The 18,435-nt window shown below is 37.4% G+C and overlaps 4 protein-coding genes across 6 annotated transcripts; 3 read left to right on the top strand and 1 right to left on the bottom strand.

Moving 5' to 3' along the window:
• Window positions 1–971: 971 nt before the first annotated feature.
• Window positions 972–3,392, bottom strand: Ced-12. The gene has a single exon (XM_964155.4). The coding sequence runs from the start codon at window positions 3,257–3,259 to the stop codon at window positions 1,130–1,132; it is 2,130 nt and encodes a 709-aa protein (XP_969248.1). The 5' UTR covers window positions 3,260–3,392; the 3' UTR covers window positions 972–1,129.
• Window positions 3,393–3,507: 115 nt separating this feature from the next.
• Window positions 3,508–5,223, top strand: ND-24 (NADH dehydrogenase (ubiquinone) 24 kDa subunit). Its single transcript, XM_964225.5, has 5 exons — window positions 3,508–3,664; window positions 3,743–3,871; window positions 4,515–4,910; window positions 4,959–5,035; window positions 5,085–5,223. The coding sequence occupies exons 1-5, from the start codon at window positions 3,629–3,631 to the stop codon at window positions 5,176–5,178; spliced, it is 732 nt and encodes a 243-aa protein (XP_969318.1). The 5' UTR covers window positions 3,508–3,628; the 3' UTR covers window positions 5,179–5,223.
• A 65-nt stretch (window positions 5,224–5,288) lies between these two features.
• LOC657872 (chromobox protein homolog 1) lies at window positions 5,289–8,599 on the top strand. Its single transcript, XM_964302.4, has 4 exons — window positions 5,289–5,601; window positions 5,723–5,968; window positions 7,965–8,239; window positions 8,287–8,599. Exons 1-4 carry the CDS (start codon window positions 5,401–5,403, stop codon window positions 8,309–8,311), a joined length of 747 nt encoding a protein of 248 aa, XP_969395.1. The 5' UTR covers window positions 5,289–5,400; the 3' UTR covers window positions 8,312–8,599.
• Window positions 8,600–8,846: 247 nt separating this feature from the next.
• On the top strand, window positions 8,847–18,424 carry Tgs1 (Trimethylguanosine synthase 1). Of its 3 annotated transcripts, XM_008192895.3 has the most exons (8): window positions 8,847–9,071; window positions 10,840–10,978; window positions 13,429–14,197; window positions 14,242–14,424; window positions 14,494–14,608; window positions 17,192–17,423; window positions 17,474–18,163; window positions 18,215–18,424. In XM_008192895.3, the coding sequence occupies exons 1-8, from the start codon at window positions 8,974–8,976 to the stop codon at window positions 18,323–18,325; spliced, it is 2,337 nt and encodes a 778-aa protein (XP_008191117.1). In that variant the 5' UTR covers window positions 8,847–8,973; the 3' UTR covers window positions 18,326–18,424. The 3 variants fall into 3 exon arrangements, with proteins under 3 accessions (XP_008191117.1, XP_969535.2, XP_008191116.1); XM_964442.5 differs by having other exon boundaries at window positions 14,254–14,608; XM_008192894.3 differs by having other exon boundaries at window positions 14,242–14,608.
• The last annotated feature ends 11 nt before the right edge of the window (window positions 18,425–18,435 follow it).

Genomic DNA, 18,435 nt, shown 5'->3' with positions numbered 1-18,435 from the left:
TATATTGATTTTTCATTTTGGCTCAGTGAAATTTTGCAAAAATTTACCTCAATAAACGGTCGAAATAATTGCTTAATTTTAAGTTTTTAGTTGTTTTTTTGCTTCATTTTTGAGAAATTTTGCAAAGAGATAAAACGCTTGAGACCGCAAAACATTTTGTAAAATTCGGCTGTAACTTTTGAATATTTACTGACTAAGGAAAAAAAGCAAATTTTCTTATGTAAATTACGAAGTGTAACTTTTCCACCCTTAAATTAATTATTGATATTGAAAATTAGAAATTTTCAACGAATTTTGCAAAATCTTATGTTTAACTCATCAGGAAAACTGATTTTTACTATTGATGACGTATTTTTTATCTCAGTTTTCTCTCACGTCTAAAATCAAAAACATTCACGGTTCATATTTTGTTGCACAAGAAGCGATTCACTTCTAGGTTTATTTTTATCGAAATTCCTCAAAATAGTCGTGCTTCTCGTTAAACAACGGTTAAAAAAGCATAAATTTAAAATTACTTTAACTCATAGTTGAGTAATTTTTTGTTGTTTTAACAAAATCGCGCTTAAGAGGTCCAAGGAAACAAAAATAACACCATACGCGACATTATTCCGCAATTTTTAATTAAATTTAGCAAAGTAATTGTGTTTTTGATTATTTCTGGCTAAACATTGAAAAACATGATAAAACGCTTGAAAATTAGGAAAAGTCATAAAATTTTTAAAAAACTTAATGCTTTTCCGCTCTGTTCTTACAATGTTTTGCGAAAAAAAGTTTTGAAGTGTTGCAGTGGTCAAATAACACCATTTACAACCCAATTCAACAATTTTTAAGCAATTTTGACTCAAAGTGCAAAAAATAGCTCTAGTACTGTTGTAATAAATTAGTACGTTAGGTTTCAAAAGGGGTGTCGAATGGACCTGGCGCGGCCCTGATTCCAAACCACATTTTTTGAGGCAAATAAAACGCGTTAATTTGATCTTATTATAAAAGTCTTTATTTCATGCAAAATACATATACTTCTTTCTCTTACATGCACCTCTAAAAAGTAGTTACATCATAATTATTCATAATACTAATAAATATCTCGATTTTTGGTATAATTAGTCTTGTTCATGCCATTCTCAGATCCCTACTTCAGATCATAACAAAAGTGGTAATGCACCGGATCCGGTGGAATTGGCGGTGGATCCTGCGGAATCGTCACACCTTCCGCATCCAACAACCTCAACTTAATCTCCATTGAGAGCAACGTGTCCAAATCCCGATCCGTCTCCTTACTCGTCATCCTCTGTCCCAACAACGCATTAATCCCATCCGTCCAATACGCAAACGTCTCTTCATCGGGCGCCACACAATCCAGTGACTGCAAATCGACACTTTCCAAAGCCAGAGAAAACGCCAACTGATGCGAGGCTTTCCTCGCCTTCATATGTGGACACTCTTTCCCGACCAAGAGAGCCCTAATATCAGCCACGGCTAACTTGGACGGAAGCTCCTCAGTGGTAGGCGTACTCTTCTCGTCGCAATCCCCGTAATGGAGGACTTTATGATTGGGGCTCAGCCGGATGTACCAAAACTTATCCTTGATCCTTTGCCCCCGAGCTGAGTATTTTGTAAACCTTGTCCCATCAACGAGAAACGCGAGACGTTGCTGTTTTATCAAGTTGAGAATATCTGGAGTGATTTGTTCGCGTAATTCAACGATAGGTCTCGCGTGGGATTCCCACTCCTCCCTCGAAGTCCGCTCCAATTGCCACAATTGTGTTATATCACTGTATGTCAAAGTTTGGAGTTTCACTTTCAGCTGTTCCAACGACGAGGGCGGTGGTACTCCCAAAGCCCTCACAATCTGCTCCCTTACAACACTCGCAACTTTGCCGAAATCCTCCGAAGTTGCCCTCATCTCCTTCCAAGTCTTGTTCAACAAAACAATACAGATGCAGAAACACTCCTCAAAGGGGTTATCATGAGTGAAAAACAACGGCTGGAAGGAGGCTCCCTGCTCCGAAGGAGCGTCCCCGATTTTAAGCAACTCGCATAAAATCCGGACCAACTCAACACTAGCCCTCCCAAAGGGGCACTCGTGCTCATCAGCCCTACAACTGTTCTCCAAGACAAGTTTAGTGTAACTATCGGGGTGGTTCCGTGCGAAATAAATCATACAATCCAAAGCCAATAACCCAGGGGGCGTCTCGGTGAAATCCAGCGCCGGATTAATATCATTTTTGAAGCCCAATTTTTTGTAGTCCCGTGTGAAACCACCCGGCCCTCGCCCACCCCCCGCCCCTTCACTATCAAAGGCAATCCTTCGCAGCTCCTTGATCTTATCATGGCCATCCTGATCTTGCGGATCCATCTTCGTGACCATCCTCTGTTCAAGCAGCCCCAACATCAAAGTCTGTAGAACGTACAACTGGTGGGCCATCTCAGCCCCTAAGGCAGCCCCCGTTTGTAAAATATGATTCTGAATCATGCTCCGCACCTGCTTCGTTGTGAGAGTGGCTGCCAAAGACCTGCGTTTGACTGAATCAGCCCGTAGAAGTAACGCGTTGATTAAAGCTATAGCGTTTTGTTGGACGACCGGTGTGGCCTGGAGGTGCCCCACCAGCGAACCAATAGGTATCTCACGTTCCACCTGGCCGTAGCCTTCAGTACTATTCAAAACGACGTTTTCCAAGATTGAGAGAGCGGCTTGAGTGACTTCGGCTTCCTGGGGCGAGTTAACAAAACTCGCAACGCGAGTTATAAAATCCCCGTTGAGGATGTCCCACGACACGATCCCGTGTTCCATCAGTTCGACGAAGGAGAGTAAAGTGTGGGCCAGAACAGCCCCCTTGAACTTACCCGTCTCGATTTGCTTAATTATTAAAGTAAGTCCTTGCTTGTTGATGAAATCCAAAGCGAACGTCATGTCGGCGCTTAGGTTTGAGAGACGGTGCATTGCGTGTGCTTTCTCTTCGGCATTTCCGTTGTGCAGTTTGTGGAGAATGTCCTGAGCTGTCTTCGAAGGTGAGTATTGGAGACGGAGCACCGAACCGTTCTTAATTTCGTTGCGATTCTTCTCCGTTATGTAGTTACGGTTGTTGTTATCGTTGAATTGAAGGGCGTACTGTTCGGGGTCGCTGAGATTCCATCCGTTGCACAGTTCTTGGATTATGCCGGCGAGGGGCTGCTTCTGATTGAATTCGATGAGTTGTGGCACTTGGTCGGTCATTTCGACCGCGATTTTTACGATGTACGAGTCCTTCATTGCGGGCATTTTGTGCGCACTTGAGATTCAAAACATTATTACGCGAGTTTTGCGTTACAGGGTATTTTTCATAAATACAACATTTTGACAAGAATGACAGGAAACGGGATGACACGCCTATCAGCAGGAACGCCAACACAATCCAACAAACAACATTTGACAAAAAAATTATAAAATTATGCAATTTTGTAAAAAATCTCTTTGTTAAAATAATGGATTTTTCTAAATTTAAAACCAATTCCAACTAATGTTATTAAATAGAATTTCTTCAATGATATCATAACAAGTATTTTTGTTGGGTTGGCGACAGTGGGCAAAGTCAGCTGTCAAGTCACAATAATAATTTCGAATTTTCTCGGTTTTTCACAAATTGTGACGATGTTGACAACAATAAAGACCGTCGGGAGCTGTTTGGTAATTGTCACGGCTATTTTAATTAAAATTTCTATTGCTTCCGTCAATATTGTTACATAACATAACCTAACATTTTAGCGCCGAACTTTGGGGGTCCGTTCCCTTCAAACTGCTTCAACCCTCCAACATGAAGCAGTTTTCAATCATAGAGACACTCCTGAAGACAACCCCGATATCCCTTTTGATTTCACCCCCGAAAACAAGAAGGTATGTACCTACAGGGTGTCTCAAAATTGGGAAATTTCGAATTTAGAGCGCTTAAGAGAATTATTAAAGTAGCTCAAATATAGAAACAAAATAAAAATTCGGGGTTTTCAAATAGAGATACATTTATTTAAAGATGCAATTCAAGTGCACTCTGTATTGGGTTTCTTCAAATGCAGGCTAAAAAATTTCAGTTATTCTCAATTCATTAATTAATTATTCTTAATAAATTATTCTTTATTCTTAATTATGGTGCAGATGATTGTGGAGAATAATAATGTTAAACAATTTTTCGAAAAAATAGCTTTATTTCGGAGCAATTTTTTTTAATTTTTGAAAGTTTTCTTAAAAATAAAACGGCAAATACAAAAATTTATAATTTTTTTACTTAATTTTATAAGAAATTGTTTTACATTATTATTCTCGACAATCATTTACACTATAAATAACAATAAACACTAAAACTTTTAGCCTGCATTTGAAGAAAACGCAATTCAAACCTACATATCTTTGTGGGGAAGCCCCGAAACTTAATTTTTTTCTATATTTGGACTACTGAAGTAATTCTCTACAACGCTCTGAACTTGGAATTCGCCAGTTTTTAGACACCTTGTATACTTGAAAAGCTTGAATATTTTTTTTGTAGAGAGCTGATGCCATTCTTGCAATTTACCCTGAGGGACATAAACGAGCCGCGATGATCCCCCTTCTTGACTTGGCGCAAAGACAACACGGTTGGCTCCCTATTTCAGCTATGCACAAAGTTGCTGAAATTTTAAACCTGCCAAGGATGAGAGTGTACGAAGTTGCGACGTTCTACACAATGTTTATGCGTAAACCGACAGGAAAGTACCATATCCAAGTTTGTACAACAACGCCGTGTTGGCTGAGAGGCTCTGACGAGATTTTAGACACAATCAAGTGTAATTTGAAGTTGGAAGTTGGGGAAACTTCGAGCGATGGCATGTTTACACTTTCTGAAGTTGAGTGTCTCGGGGCGTGCGTGAATGCCCCCATGATTCAAGTTAATGATGATTATTATGTAAGTTGTATCGAGTCACATAAAAAAAAACGAAAAAATTGATTCTAGGAGGATTTGACGGCCAAAGATACGGAAGAGATTTTGAACGATTTGAAAAATAATAAAAAACCAAAACCTGGCCCCAGGTAAATATTTCATGCCTTGGTGATAGAAAAGTAACTAATTAATTAATAGGAATGGCCGTTTTGCTGCTGAGCCAATTGGCGAGCCAACCTGTCTCGCCGGTGAGCCCCCAGGTCCAGGCTTCGGGGTCCGTTCCGATCTATAATTTGTATTTATGTAAAATAAAATGAATAAAAATAGTTGAATTGGTGCTAGCGCCCTTGTGGCCATCTTTTGAATTATAGTGACATTTGGAACAATTAGTGTGTTTTTTATTAGGTTGGTGTTACAGTTGGTCACACTGTAGCACGATAATCGCTCCCGTGGCGTCTTTTATAAAAGATAAACAAATTCTTTCACAACAAATTTAAATTTTCGTGTCGCAGAAATGAAACGTAAAGGACGGAAAAGCAAAAAGTCCGAGACGGAAACCGCCAACGGCGTGAGTGACCAGAAAGACCAAAACGGTGACGCTTCGGATCGGGACGAGCACGAATCCGAACCGGAGGAAAAAAAACGCAAGTCTAACAAACGTAAAAGTTCTTCGAAGAAAGTGGAAGATGAATCGGAAGAGGAACCGCAATATGAGGTGAGTTATGTAAAAATTTCTTGGCGCCTTTTTCTTGAGCTGTGTTCGGCGAAGATGGCCATCCACCATATTGTTTTGCTCATACCGACCATGTTATTTGATTTGATTGATTGTCTCTCAGGTTGAGCAAGTCTTGGACGAGAAGGTCATCAGAGGGGTACACCATTACCTCATCAGATGGAAGGGCTACGAACCGGAATCGGACACCTGGGAGCCCGAATCGACCCTCAATTGTGCAGAACTGATCGCCGATTTCAAAGCCAGGCAGAAAAAGAAAGGCAAATCGAAAGTAGGAAGGAAGAAATCGAAAGACAGCGGCAAAAATAACTCCACTGAAGAGACATGGGATGAAAATGAAAATTTTGAGGTAGGAAAACAAGTTTATCGCCGGTTCACCGGCCTCATCAGAAAGTATCGTTTTCCACCCTCCATCAAAGTAGTACATAATTATTTATTCTCCTCCCGCGGGAATATCTGGAAGGTAGAAAATGATGTTTCTTGATGAAGCCGCCGAAAAAAATCGTTTGTATAACACTAGAGCAAAGAAATTCATCTTTGTGAGAAAATGTCTTTGTTTCCTTGATATACGGGGTGAGTCATTGATGCTTGATTACAGCTACACCGTCATTGATATCGAAATGAGTCAAGGGCACTGCATTGGGAAGGACAAAGTGCAGATTCTAAAATTATTTTGCCTTATGCAGGCAGGTTTTATTTTTTCAGTGCAGCCTATAACAATGTTTTTTAATGGCCCTTTTATGTTTATAAATATTTAAATTTGCATTTTTTTAGGCTTTACAAATCCATTCAGTTTTTGCAATTTGCTTTAACAGTTCAGGTGGTATTTAATTTTTTCTACAATTTAGTGCGTCTACTGGCACATTATTAAAAAATCGCGCATTATGTTTGGTTTTCGAGATATCAAGTTGGAACATCACTGTGATGTAATACGTTCATTTTGGTAAACTTTGAAGGCCTATAATTTTTTTTAATAGGACCCCCTGTATACCTATTATGACCAATTATTATTCAACGCTTCATTTTACATCTTTTTTATCTCTTAAGTTTTTTTCTAAAAGTTGATAGCTAGGGTGGTAATTGTTTTTTTTTATGCACACAAAATCACTTGAATGTTAACATATTAACGTAGTAACAACGTTAACGTGATAATTGTTGTACATAATGTTTTGATCTTCTTATCAAAATGAATTTTTCGTGAAAAATCCAAACAGATTCCATCAAGATATGAGCTTTTAACTTTGACAAGAAATTATTAAATAAAAATGAAAAAACTTGAAAGTCGGTACAGGGAAATAAAAAAATTATTTACTGAGATATAAAAAAAATAGCGGTAGCATTTTACTTGCAATTAAAAAACTGTTCAAAATAATGCCTTCTTAAACAGTACATTCATTGACTAATAATTTAATAAATGATTCACCGCTTCTAATGTGGGTGGTGTGATCAATTCTACGGCAAGCTTTTCTTATCCTTTCCTGCATATTTTTGTGGTTGTGACTTCGTTTCTTTCACTTTTATTATTTAATAATTTTCTGCCATAATTCAAGTTTTTATATCTCGATGCGATGTGGATAGATTTTTTTGTGGAAAAAATTCATTTTGGCAAGAAAATCAAAAGTGACGTACAACAAATGCCACTTTGAGGTTGTTATGTGAGAACTTATCGTCCTTTATGGCACGCTATGTTAATATTCAAGAAAAAAAAAACATTATTTCCCAAACTATCGAATTTTTACGAAAAAACTTAAGAGATAAAAAAGATGTAAAATGAAGCGCTGAATAATACTTAGTCATAAAATACAGGGGGTGCTATTTATAAAATATAGTTAATAGAGCTCTCAAAGTTTACCAAAATAAATGTGTTACAGCACGGGATGCTACAGTGCAACTGTACGGTCTTTCCGCCGAAAAATACTTCAGACAGTTGTTTACACACAAGCAAAGTCTCAACTTGATATCTCGAAAACCACGGGCATTGTGATTTTTTAATAATGTGCCAGTAGACGCACTAAATTGTAGAAAAAAAAAATAACTTCTGAACGCTTTAAGTAAATTGAAAAACTAAATGGATATGTAAAGCCTAAAAATGTGCAAATTTAAATATGTATAAATATACAGGAAGTGTAATTTAAAAAAACGATGTTATAGATTGCGCTGTAAAAATGAAACACCCTGTATAGGGCAACATAATTTTAGAATTTTAGAACACTTTGGCCCCCCATGTACTATGCCCTTTTCAATTTCGATACCATTGAGGGTGTAGGTGTAACTAGTATGCCCATATTAATGACTCACTCTGTATAAATAGTTATTTTGGATCACGTCATAAAAATTTCGAGCAGGTTGATCGCATTTTGGACGTCTACTTTAAAAGAAACGGCCAACGTGAATTCCTAGTGTCATGGAAGGGTTACCCCAACTCACAAAACAGTTGGGAACCTGAAGAGAACATGGATTGTAAAGATTTAATTAAAAAATTCATGAGTAAAGTGGAAAAGGCTAAAGAAGCCGAACACAGAGAGCTACGTGTCAATAGGGCGCACACAGATCGATTGACTCTCCTTTCAGACGGCCATTTGGGACGTCGTTTGAGCAAAAGAAATCTAGGAAAACAAAGGTAATTTCCATAATGATATTGCTCACTTTCTAATTTTTTTTTCACAGGGTTCACTACCACGAAGCTGAATAAAAAACCATGTAGTACAATATCATTCGGAAATGTTCATGTGTTTAAGAGAAATTTTCTTTTCTATCGATAACTGTACTTTTCATTTGTTGAAACAAGGTTTTTTTATAATTATAAGCATATACTTACATAATATATTTAGGGTAGTTCTAATAAAAATGTGCAAACACAAAAAAGTTGTGCTCATGAAATTTATGTTTATTAATTACAGATGCAGAATCTTTGTTTATTTTATAGGTCAGATATTTAAGTATTTCGTGTTTATGTAAAATAAATTTTTCACAAAGATAAGTTGTCTTATTTTACGGACAATAAATCAAGAGGGGAGTGGCTGCTATGGTGGCGCTATAAATCAAATTTAAGCGGTCGCACCAACCTGACTGAAGAAAAACCCTAAAATTCCACAACTGTGCTTGAATTTGGCTCGTTTTGGACAAGTAGAAAGCAATGTTGATACATTGGGGGCAATTATTTGAATATTTCCACTTTTCGGAATGATTTGTTTTGTTTTTTAAACGCGATTAACATCAAATTAATTTAGAATCCCCCTGCTGTCAAAACCCCGGCCATGTTGGCGACGCAGCTTCCGATGGGTGCACATCGTGTAAAACATGTAAAATTCGCGAAATTCCTTCCTCAAAAAATGCTATTTTGAGGCATTTACTATGTGCGAGTTGCCGTGGTACGCATTGGCCGAAATCTACTTGCAGAACCGCGACAAATCCAAAGAAATCTACTGTTTATGTAGCAGGGTTTTTGTAAGGTAGGTTATCGTTCTGTCATCTGTCATTTATTAGTTCGCCATTCAGATTTAAATGCGGCAAAACGGTTTTCTAACCAATTTTTCAACAAAACGATGTTATAATGACCAACAACGAGCCGAAAGCTCCAAATATCCACGATTTTTGCATTATTAAGCCGATAAGTCGCGGCGCTTTCGGTAAAGTGTTTTTGGGGTGCAAAAAGACAAACATGGACGTGATGTACGCGATTAAAGTGATGAAAAAGACCGAAATGGTAAATAAAAATATGGTGTCTCAAGTGGTGAACGAACGCAACGCCCTAGCCCTCACCAAGAGCCCCTTCTGCGTGCAATTGTTCTACACCCTTCAGACGGCATCTTCGATTTACCTCGTCATGGACTACATGGTCGGGGGCGACCTCAAGAGTCTCCTAAGCGTGTACGGGTTTTTTGACGAGCCCATGGCAACTTTCTACGTTGCTGAGGTTTGCCTCGCACTTCAATATCTCCACAGCCATAGCATAATCCACCGAGACATTAAACCCGACAATATGCTCCTCTCGAAAGAGGGCCACGTTAAATTAACCGACTTTGGCCTCTCATGCGTGCAAATCCACCGAGATTTAGAAATTTCCGATTTCGAAAATGCCACTCCTAATCTCTGTACACGCACCCCTGGCCAACTTCTAAGCCTCACTTCTCATCTCAGTTTCGGTTCGGGGAACTCCCGGAACTGCGACGACTCTGGGGCCAATTTAGAGCGACGTTTCGACCACAACAGCTCGGCATTATCAGGAGTTACGTTTTTATCAGCCGATGGGGCTTCACTCCAAGTCACCGAAAACAGTTCCTACCACACGTGCGCAAGCACAAACCCCGAAGACTCCACCACATCTCCCGTGAGTAGACGCGGGTGCTACAAGCTGCGAGGGGGCGACCGGAAGCGGAAACAACGCTCACCGAGTCCGGAAAACCCCCGAAAATCGTACATAAGAACAGGTTTAACTGGCGAAATGGAGATTTTGAGGGTTGACTCGACAAATTCCCCCAAGGGGGTCACTTTTTCAACGCCGGTTTCGAACCCAAAACCCAACAAAGTGATAATCAAAACGACGAGATTTGAAATTCCCAAAGACTCGGATTGCAAAACTGATGAAAATATTGTTAGTCCTATAACACCGAAAACTCCACGAACTCCGTATAGGACTCCCAAGTCGGTTAAGAGAGGGCAGTGGAGCAGCGATCAACGCATTTTGGGAACTCCCGATTATTTAGCCCCCGAGTTATTATTACAAAAGGGGCACAACTGTGCCGTGGATTGGTGGGCTTTGGGAGTTTGTTTCTACGAGTTTGTGACAGGGATTCCCCCGTTTAACGACGAAACGCCTCAACAAGTATTTAAAAATATCCTCGACCACAACATCGAATGGCCCACTGATGATGAAGCCCTAAGCAAAGAAGTGGTCGACGCTATTGAAACTTTACTAACTCCGGATCCCGAAAAGCGACCACAAGCCACCGAAGTTATGAAATTGGAAGTTTTCAAAAACACGGATTGGAAAAATTTACTGCAAGCTCAACCGCCGTTTGTACCTGATCCTTATGACCTGACTGATACCGGATATTTTCAAGCCAGGAACGAGTTACTTAATTTTAACATATCAAATTTTGATTTGTGAAGTTTTATATTGGATATTAATAATAATAAATGTTTTGTTTTTGAAATGCCTGTTTTTATTTATGTGAATTTCCAGACTTAAGGTTTTCACATTATTGTAAATCTTTGCAGAAACAAAGATGACAATCTCAAACGGACCGTTTTCTCATCCGAATTCAGCGCTTCCGAAGAGGAGCTTTTAATCGAACAGGAGATCCCGAGTGAGTGCATTTCACTGCCTCAGATATTAAAATATAAAGTCAAACAAGAGGTAAGTGATAAATAAAAATAATCTAATACCACAATAGATCCAACTTATTTTGGCGTAAATATCACGAAGTAATTACTTTTCTGTAATGTACATAATGTAATTTTTTATCTTGGTTGGCGATTTTTTGTCTTTTGTCGAATTTTTACATTTTGGTTCAAATTCAGTCTAATTAATTAAAATAATTACCATTTTCGATTAAATTTTGTGGTTTCTTTGTTTCTTTCTGACGAAATTGGTCAAAAATATTTCGAAGTTGATGATTTTTCAGGCAACTTGTAGCGAAATTTAAAAAAAAACGTATTTAAAAGCTCACAAAAAATTAACATTCAACGAGTCAACATTGTTGTTATAATTTCGACTTGTTCTTAGCGTAGTTTAGTAATTTCGGTCAGGATTGGTAAAATCTCACAAAAACACATTTGCTGATCTTCAGCAAATTTTTACGTATGTTCTGACAGAAAAAATGTGCGAAATGTTCAAGAACTGTAAAACTGTTAATGTAATAATATAATTTTAGGTGATTTTGCAAAAAAGATCTCGCAAATAACACTGAGATTTTTGTTTAAAACGTGATTAAAAACTACAAAAACCCCATATTTATGATGAAATATTGCTCCAAAACAAATCAAATTGCGTGAAACTGACTAAAAGATCAAATTTCGATGTAATTTGATAATTTTGCAGCCAGTTTAAGCAAGAATTTTTGAAAAACTTAGTTATTATATCAAAAACGTATCTAAGGGCCCTAAAAGGTCAGATAAAGCATTTTTAAACATATTTTATAAGGTAAATTTTCGGCTGGTTCATAACGATATTTTGCGAAAAAATTAAAAATAAAGTCACTTTACACCTAAATTGTAGATTTTCGTTGAAATTCTGTGGTGTATTTTTTTGGTTTAATTTGGACAAGCTGCTATGTATGTTCAATCAAAGACAAAAACAAGTGAAAATCAGAAATTAACATATAAATATCGATCGTAGTTTGATGTCTTTTCAGACAGTTTCAGAACAGAATTTTTTGAAAAACAAACCCAGTTTTACTCGAAACAGGCAAATTTACCATCATTTTCGACATAAGCAGTTGTATATATTTTGTTTATTGGCAACGAAATTTCCAGTTTTCAGCTGAAAAACTCGAAAAAACAAAAACAATTTAGCGATTTTTCGTCCAGTTTATAGTGAAAAAAAATTTGATTTAAAAAAATTGATTTGGCTAAAGAATAATTATTTCATTCAGGAAATAAGATACTGATTTTTTGCCAGAAAATTGAAAATAACGCGTGACTATAAAAGACTGTCTCAAAAAAATATACAGGATGCTCAAAAACCGGCGCACCAACTCACATATAAATGTAAAAATAATTACAAAAATCGATGTATTGTAGAGTATTATAGAGCATGGTCCACAACTCATTCCTCAGCAGAAATGTGCTAGTGATAACAGCAATAGAGATGGCAAAAATGCAGAAAAAATAGGTCTTTTATTCTTCGTTTGCGAGATGCAGAGGTTTCAAAGTGACCAATCCCAGAACCTCTTCCAAAGCAAGGCCTTTCGTGATTGGCTATTTTTAAACGTTCTTATTTTGCAAACGCAAGAGTTAGAACTTTTTTCTAAAACAACTTTAGATTGAGAATTGCCCGGTATATTCACAATCGTTCAATAGGCGTAACCAACTTAAGAATTCGGAAATTAAAATTCCCTAGATTTTAATAAATCCACTGAAAATGAAAATTTAAAATGGTCTTTAATACAGAACATTTAAAAATCGTAATAAATACAAAAAATCACTGAAAATACTAGAGATTTAGCACCGTGTGGTGTTACCAATTATGAACGATTTTTCAAAAATTTATGAATTCCATAATAACTAGGTTAGAAAGTAAAGAAAACCACTTACTTTTCGCAGAGCAAACCCAAATTCTTCGTTGAAAACAAGAGTTTTTAGAATTTTCCATAATTCACCAAAACACAGGGCTCACTGATTTCATTTGAAAATGTATCGCCAATGTACTTCAAATGTAACCGAAAACTCAAAATCTGGCAAAGAAACTGTTAAAAGTTAAGGAAATTTAAAAGCGAGTGGATTATTTTGGTAAAAACAAAAACACTTTTCACCATGTTTTTGCACTGAATAAACTACTGACATCATGTCTTCTCTCACTGACTTGAAAAAAGTAGTGCCAACTTAATAACGCTAATTACCGAAAAATTTTCGATTTAGTTGATACACAGGTTAAAATCATTTAAAATGAACGAACAAAGGAATGAAATTAAAATAATAATAATGTACATACCGGTATGTACAGTTACATAATGATAAATGTTCGAATTTTTAGTAAAAATGAATTAATCATAATTCATAATAATCATAGTATCCAATGCCCTTTATTGCAAAACAAAATGGCCAACAATATTAAAACAGTGTTTTCGATACATTTTGTGATTTTAGGCCGAAACCGAGACCCTCAGCTGCTACTGCAGCGCCTCGCACACCGACAACCTCTCCACCGACGAGCACGACAGCCTCCGCGAATCGCACGAGCCCCGTGTGCCCCACCGGGGCCTGCAGCCCAGCGACAGCGGCGCCGACCTCACCGAATGCATCCGCCACGATATCGACGCCGACTGGCAAAAATTCTGGTCCCTCAACGGCGAAAAGCTCATCTGGGAATCGTGGATCGCCAAATACAGCGCTTACATCAACCCCGACTACCTCCAGTTCGCCCAAGACCAAGCCCAGGGCGACGCCCGAACCAAAGAACAACGCGAACTGCTCACGCTCGACATCGACGATAAACGCTGCAGCGACAAGAACCGAATCCTGGTCAGGAATTTGTCAGGAAGCGATGATAAACTCTTCACTGAGGTGTCCGAAGGGTGGAACCCCCTGTCTCCGGTCAGTGTCGATTGCGAAACAGAAGTTGAGCAGTTGCTGAGCTCGCGGTGTGGTTCACACGCCAGTTCCCTGCGAACGGTGGATTCAATGACGAATGTGACCCGAATGACGATTTCTTCGCTGGATTTGAGCCAGAGTTCGCACAGTTCGGATAGTTTCTCGTCGGTTAGTTCGGTCCAGAGCTCGTTGAGTTCGACTAGTTCCGAGGAAAACGAGGATTACCACCACCAGTGGGATGTTCTATGGAAGAGGCACTACGAGGATGAGTTTATGAAGCAATACCAGATTTTTGTGGCCACTTGGAAGGAATGTAACGTCAGTGGTAAGAGCATAAGAGCCTAAAATCGGTTTAAAATAGGGGAGTAGATGCTGTTTTAGGTGAAAAGATCGACAACTCTGTTCCTAGCACAGCCAATGCGTATTTAAGCAGTCCCTCGCACGTTAGCAAACAAACCAAGAAGAATATTCATAAAGTGTTTCAAGGAAAAGTCGAGAAAAACGACGTCAAGTGTCCTATCGAAGTCAATAGCAACGTAGCTACGTCTTTAGGTACGCTTTTAAGCAATTTGAAGGTTTCGAGTGAGGAAAACAGCAAAATGGAAGAAACGAAATTTTTAGAGAGTGATAGTTTGGATGAGGAAGCTGTCGAAATGGCCGCCATGGGTTTACCGACTCAGTTTGGGGCTGGAAAAAGCAAAAGAGGAAGAGTGGGGGAAGCTGAAACGGTCGAGAGGTATATTTTTTCTGAAAATTTTCATTCAAAGCCTCCATGATGAATAGAGAACTTCGTTCTTAGGTAGTGTTCCCAGTTAAAGAAATTAAATTGATCTGATCCCTAGCTAAAAGTTGTCAGATTTACAAACGATACAACTAGTAACAGGTTGTATTGAACAGGTTCTCAGAAATGAATAAGTGCGTATAGAACTTACCAAATACCTACAATTTTATAATGTAATCCTTTTACAAACACGCAATATATTAATTCGTTTTCAAACTATTGGAAAAAGCAGTACTTAATTCGCTTTTTTTTGGGTCAGTAGGTCAAAATTTTTTTGTCTTATTGATTTTATAGTAGTCCGACCGAATTTGTGAAAATTGACTGAAAACAAAATAATTTCCCGTCGCACGAATGGTTCCCTATTTATTGTCCTGAAGAATCTCCAAAAAAAGGTGGCGAAAAGTGCACAATAAATCATCTAAATAAATTAACGCTCGTACTCTTAGAATTTGTTTTAGAAGACTAAAACAAATTGAAAATGAAAAGAGGAAAATTGTCCGTTTGTCCGTCGTTGTCGAGTTATTGATAAAAAACTAAAACTTAAAATTTGAACATAAAATTTTAAAATTAGTTCAATCTTGGATTACACATACGAGTATTATAAATCCGCTTTGATAAACTGGTCATAAGAATTGTAATTTCTTTACTTTAATAGAAATTATTCAATTTAAAGTGTATTTGGATAATAATTATCTATTAATTGCATCATAAGAAAACTTCACTTCCGCTGCAAAATCGACAAAATGTCCGGATTCTGATGCCTATATTCATAATTCAAAATGCAATTTAAAAGAATGGGTTCATACACATCTTCGAAATTATCTTCCAACGACCGTTTGTGAGAATTTTGCATTTTCTGAAGAATAATTTATAATGGTTGTAACCACTTGTGTACCTAGACGACTCAACATGTATTATCTTACGTTTATTAAAATAAACTTAAAATTAAACTTTTCTATAAAGCTCTTTATTATATCATTTAGAATGGTACCGGTTTTATTTCCTTTAGTAAAAATTAGCATCCTTATTCTTATTAGAAACGAATATCAAAAGGCAGATGATAACTTGAAATACTAAAATCCCGAACTTTTGATCAGTTTATAAAACGTTTTTCGGTAAAATTGCATTCCGCCTATGGATTTAACGTCATTGAGTTATTGATTAAGCGAATAAACGAAACCACAGACAAAATGTAGGTACTTAATTGATTTGCGTTTTAATTGAAACACATTTTTTATTTTGTTTTAAATAAACCACATAGCAAAATTGAATTCAAATTTTGTTTATTGTATTGTATTTGTATTCTATACTAGGATAATTTTTGGGGATAAATTTTGAAAAATATATTGTCGAAGATGCTGTACATTTGGAACATAGTTTTATTGTGAAATATTACCGTATAAATTTGCTGAGTGTGAGCTTCCCAAGACAGTAGTATTAGTATATACAGTGTGGTTCAAAAAGATGTTAAAAAACGTTAGGATGTTATAAAATGTACTAAAATAAAAAAAAATTATCAACCTCTAGTCGGAAATGAGCCGTTTTGCCTCTGGGACCATCTTTGTCCAAAATTATAACACTGTCTAGTTTACATAAAAGACGTTAATATTTAATTAATTTGCATTAAAAATAAGATAAAAAAACATAAAAACAATAAATTTACAAAACGGCATTTCCTAATTTCTCTACATAAATCTACTCATAGAATCATGGAATCTTGACCCCCTGTACACTTTGCTGATCTTGCTGAACGAAAAGACATGCTGCCAGCACAGTTGTAAATTTAATATTTTTAACTTATTTTTAAAGCAAATTAATTAAATCTTTTAATGTGGACAAGTCGGTATTACATTTTTGAACAAAGATCGCTAAATCCTAAATCGCTAAATCGCAAAAACCCTACACTCTTAAACAGTCTGTATAAATTATACTATACGATTTTTTAAAATTTGGATCTAGTTATCCATGACAGTTTCGCCAGCAGTGAAACGAATTGCGTAAATAACTTCAGCATCGCTTTATCTGTCAATATGTCCAAAATGTTCACCGAAGAACATAAAAAATTATCCTGGAATCTTATTACCGTAATGGATTTCGGGTTAATGCAACTGTCGTGGATAACTAGATCAAAATTTTAGAAAATCGCATGGTATAACTTATCACAGAAATTATTATTGTTAATTGATTATATCATTATTAATTATGAATAATATTATTAATAATTATTAACAGCGCGTAATTGTTCGGGCAGGAGCCACACTTCGACTAACTCATTGTCTCAAAAACAGTGCCCAAAAAAACATTTCGTAACAGTTCCGTTATGGTTACATATTCCTGTCTTTCACAACGTCATAAAAATAAAAAAAATGTATTCTAAACTTTCAAATTGCGTCCTTTGGGAAAAAACTCCATTTTTTATTTTTCTGTTTTAAAAAAGCACCAAATATTAAAATTTCCACAACGGTAGTATATGAACGAAGTTCTCCATCCATCAAGGAGTTAGTGGTTTGACCACAGCTAACCCTGGAAAACTTTTAGCCCGCTTAGTTCATCCGGCGATTTCGAATCATGTCGCAAGAAAATCAAAGCTGCGTTTACTCTCATAGGAATCGAATTCAAAGACACCAATTCCAACCCAATTGCAGGCCAAGTCCAATACAAAATGAAGCACATTAGATTACAAAATCGGCACTTGAAGCTGCGAAATGAACCACCAAAACCCAAACACATTCATTTTGATGATGACGGTGGCGTTTTAGAACAAGAAGACGTAGAAAAACTCACTTATGAAACTCTTGTTTATTAATTTGTTTGTTTTAGCTGAGTTTTCAGGGCGTCCTTTTGGACACATCTGACGACAAGCAGAGCTCAGCCGACGAGGAAATCGCAAGTGAAGTTGTGACAACTCCGCCGAAAGTTGAGGAACAACAAGACGAAACAGTTGTAACTAAACGGAAAAAGCGCAAGAAAAAAATAATAATGCCCCCCGAAATCAAGGAAAATACTCATTTGAGGAAATACTGGCACCGGAGGTTCCAACTTTTTAGTAAGTTTGACGAAGGCGTTAAACTAGACGAGGAGAGCTGGTACTCGGTCACTCCCGAACAAATCGCCAAACACTTGGCTCAGCGGTGCAAATGTGACCTGATTGTTGACGGTTTTTGCGGCGCTGGAGGCAACGCCATCCAATTTGCCTTCACGTGCAAACGAGTCATTGCAATAGACATCGATCCGAAAAAAATCGAACTGGCGCGAAATAACGCCGAGGTTTACGGTGTTGCCGATAAGATTGACTTCATCGTGGGCGACTTTTTCCACTTGGCGCCCGGGTTGATGGCCGATGTTGTGTTTTTTAGCCCTCCGTGGGGTGGCCCTGCTTACAAAAACGAAGTGGTTTACGATTTAGAGTCAATGTTACTGCCTGTCCCCATTTCCAAGCTGTTGGAAGTTGGCCGAGTGATTACGAGCAATATTGCTGTTTTCTTACCGAAAAATAGCAACGCTTTTTTAGTAAGTTGCTTAAATGGGTTGAGGGTTGTTTTTATTGTTTGTTTCTTGTAGTTAATTGACGAGACTGCGCCGGGCGGAGGTGTCGAAATTGAGCAAAATTTCATGAAGAAGAATCTTGTTTCAATTACTGCCTATTACGGTGATCTCATTAAGAAAATCTAAGAATTCCACCTAGTTAAGTTCAAACTGTGTTTTAATTTTGTGTATTGTTTTCCATGTTTTTTCAAACGTTTGTTCCAATAAAAAGTGGTTTGAATTTGGCGCTTCGTGTC

Source organism: Tribolium castaneum, chromosome 1, assembly GCF_031307605.1.
Source record: "Tribolium castaneum strain GA2 chromosome 1, icTriCast1.1, whole genome shotgun sequence".
Taxonomy (NCBI): domain Eukaryota; kingdom Metazoa; phylum Arthropoda; class Insecta; order Coleoptera; family Tenebrionidae; genus Tribolium; species Tribolium castaneum.
Note: the sequence above shows the minus strand (reverse complement) of the source record. Positions and strands in the feature narration are given on the sequence as shown.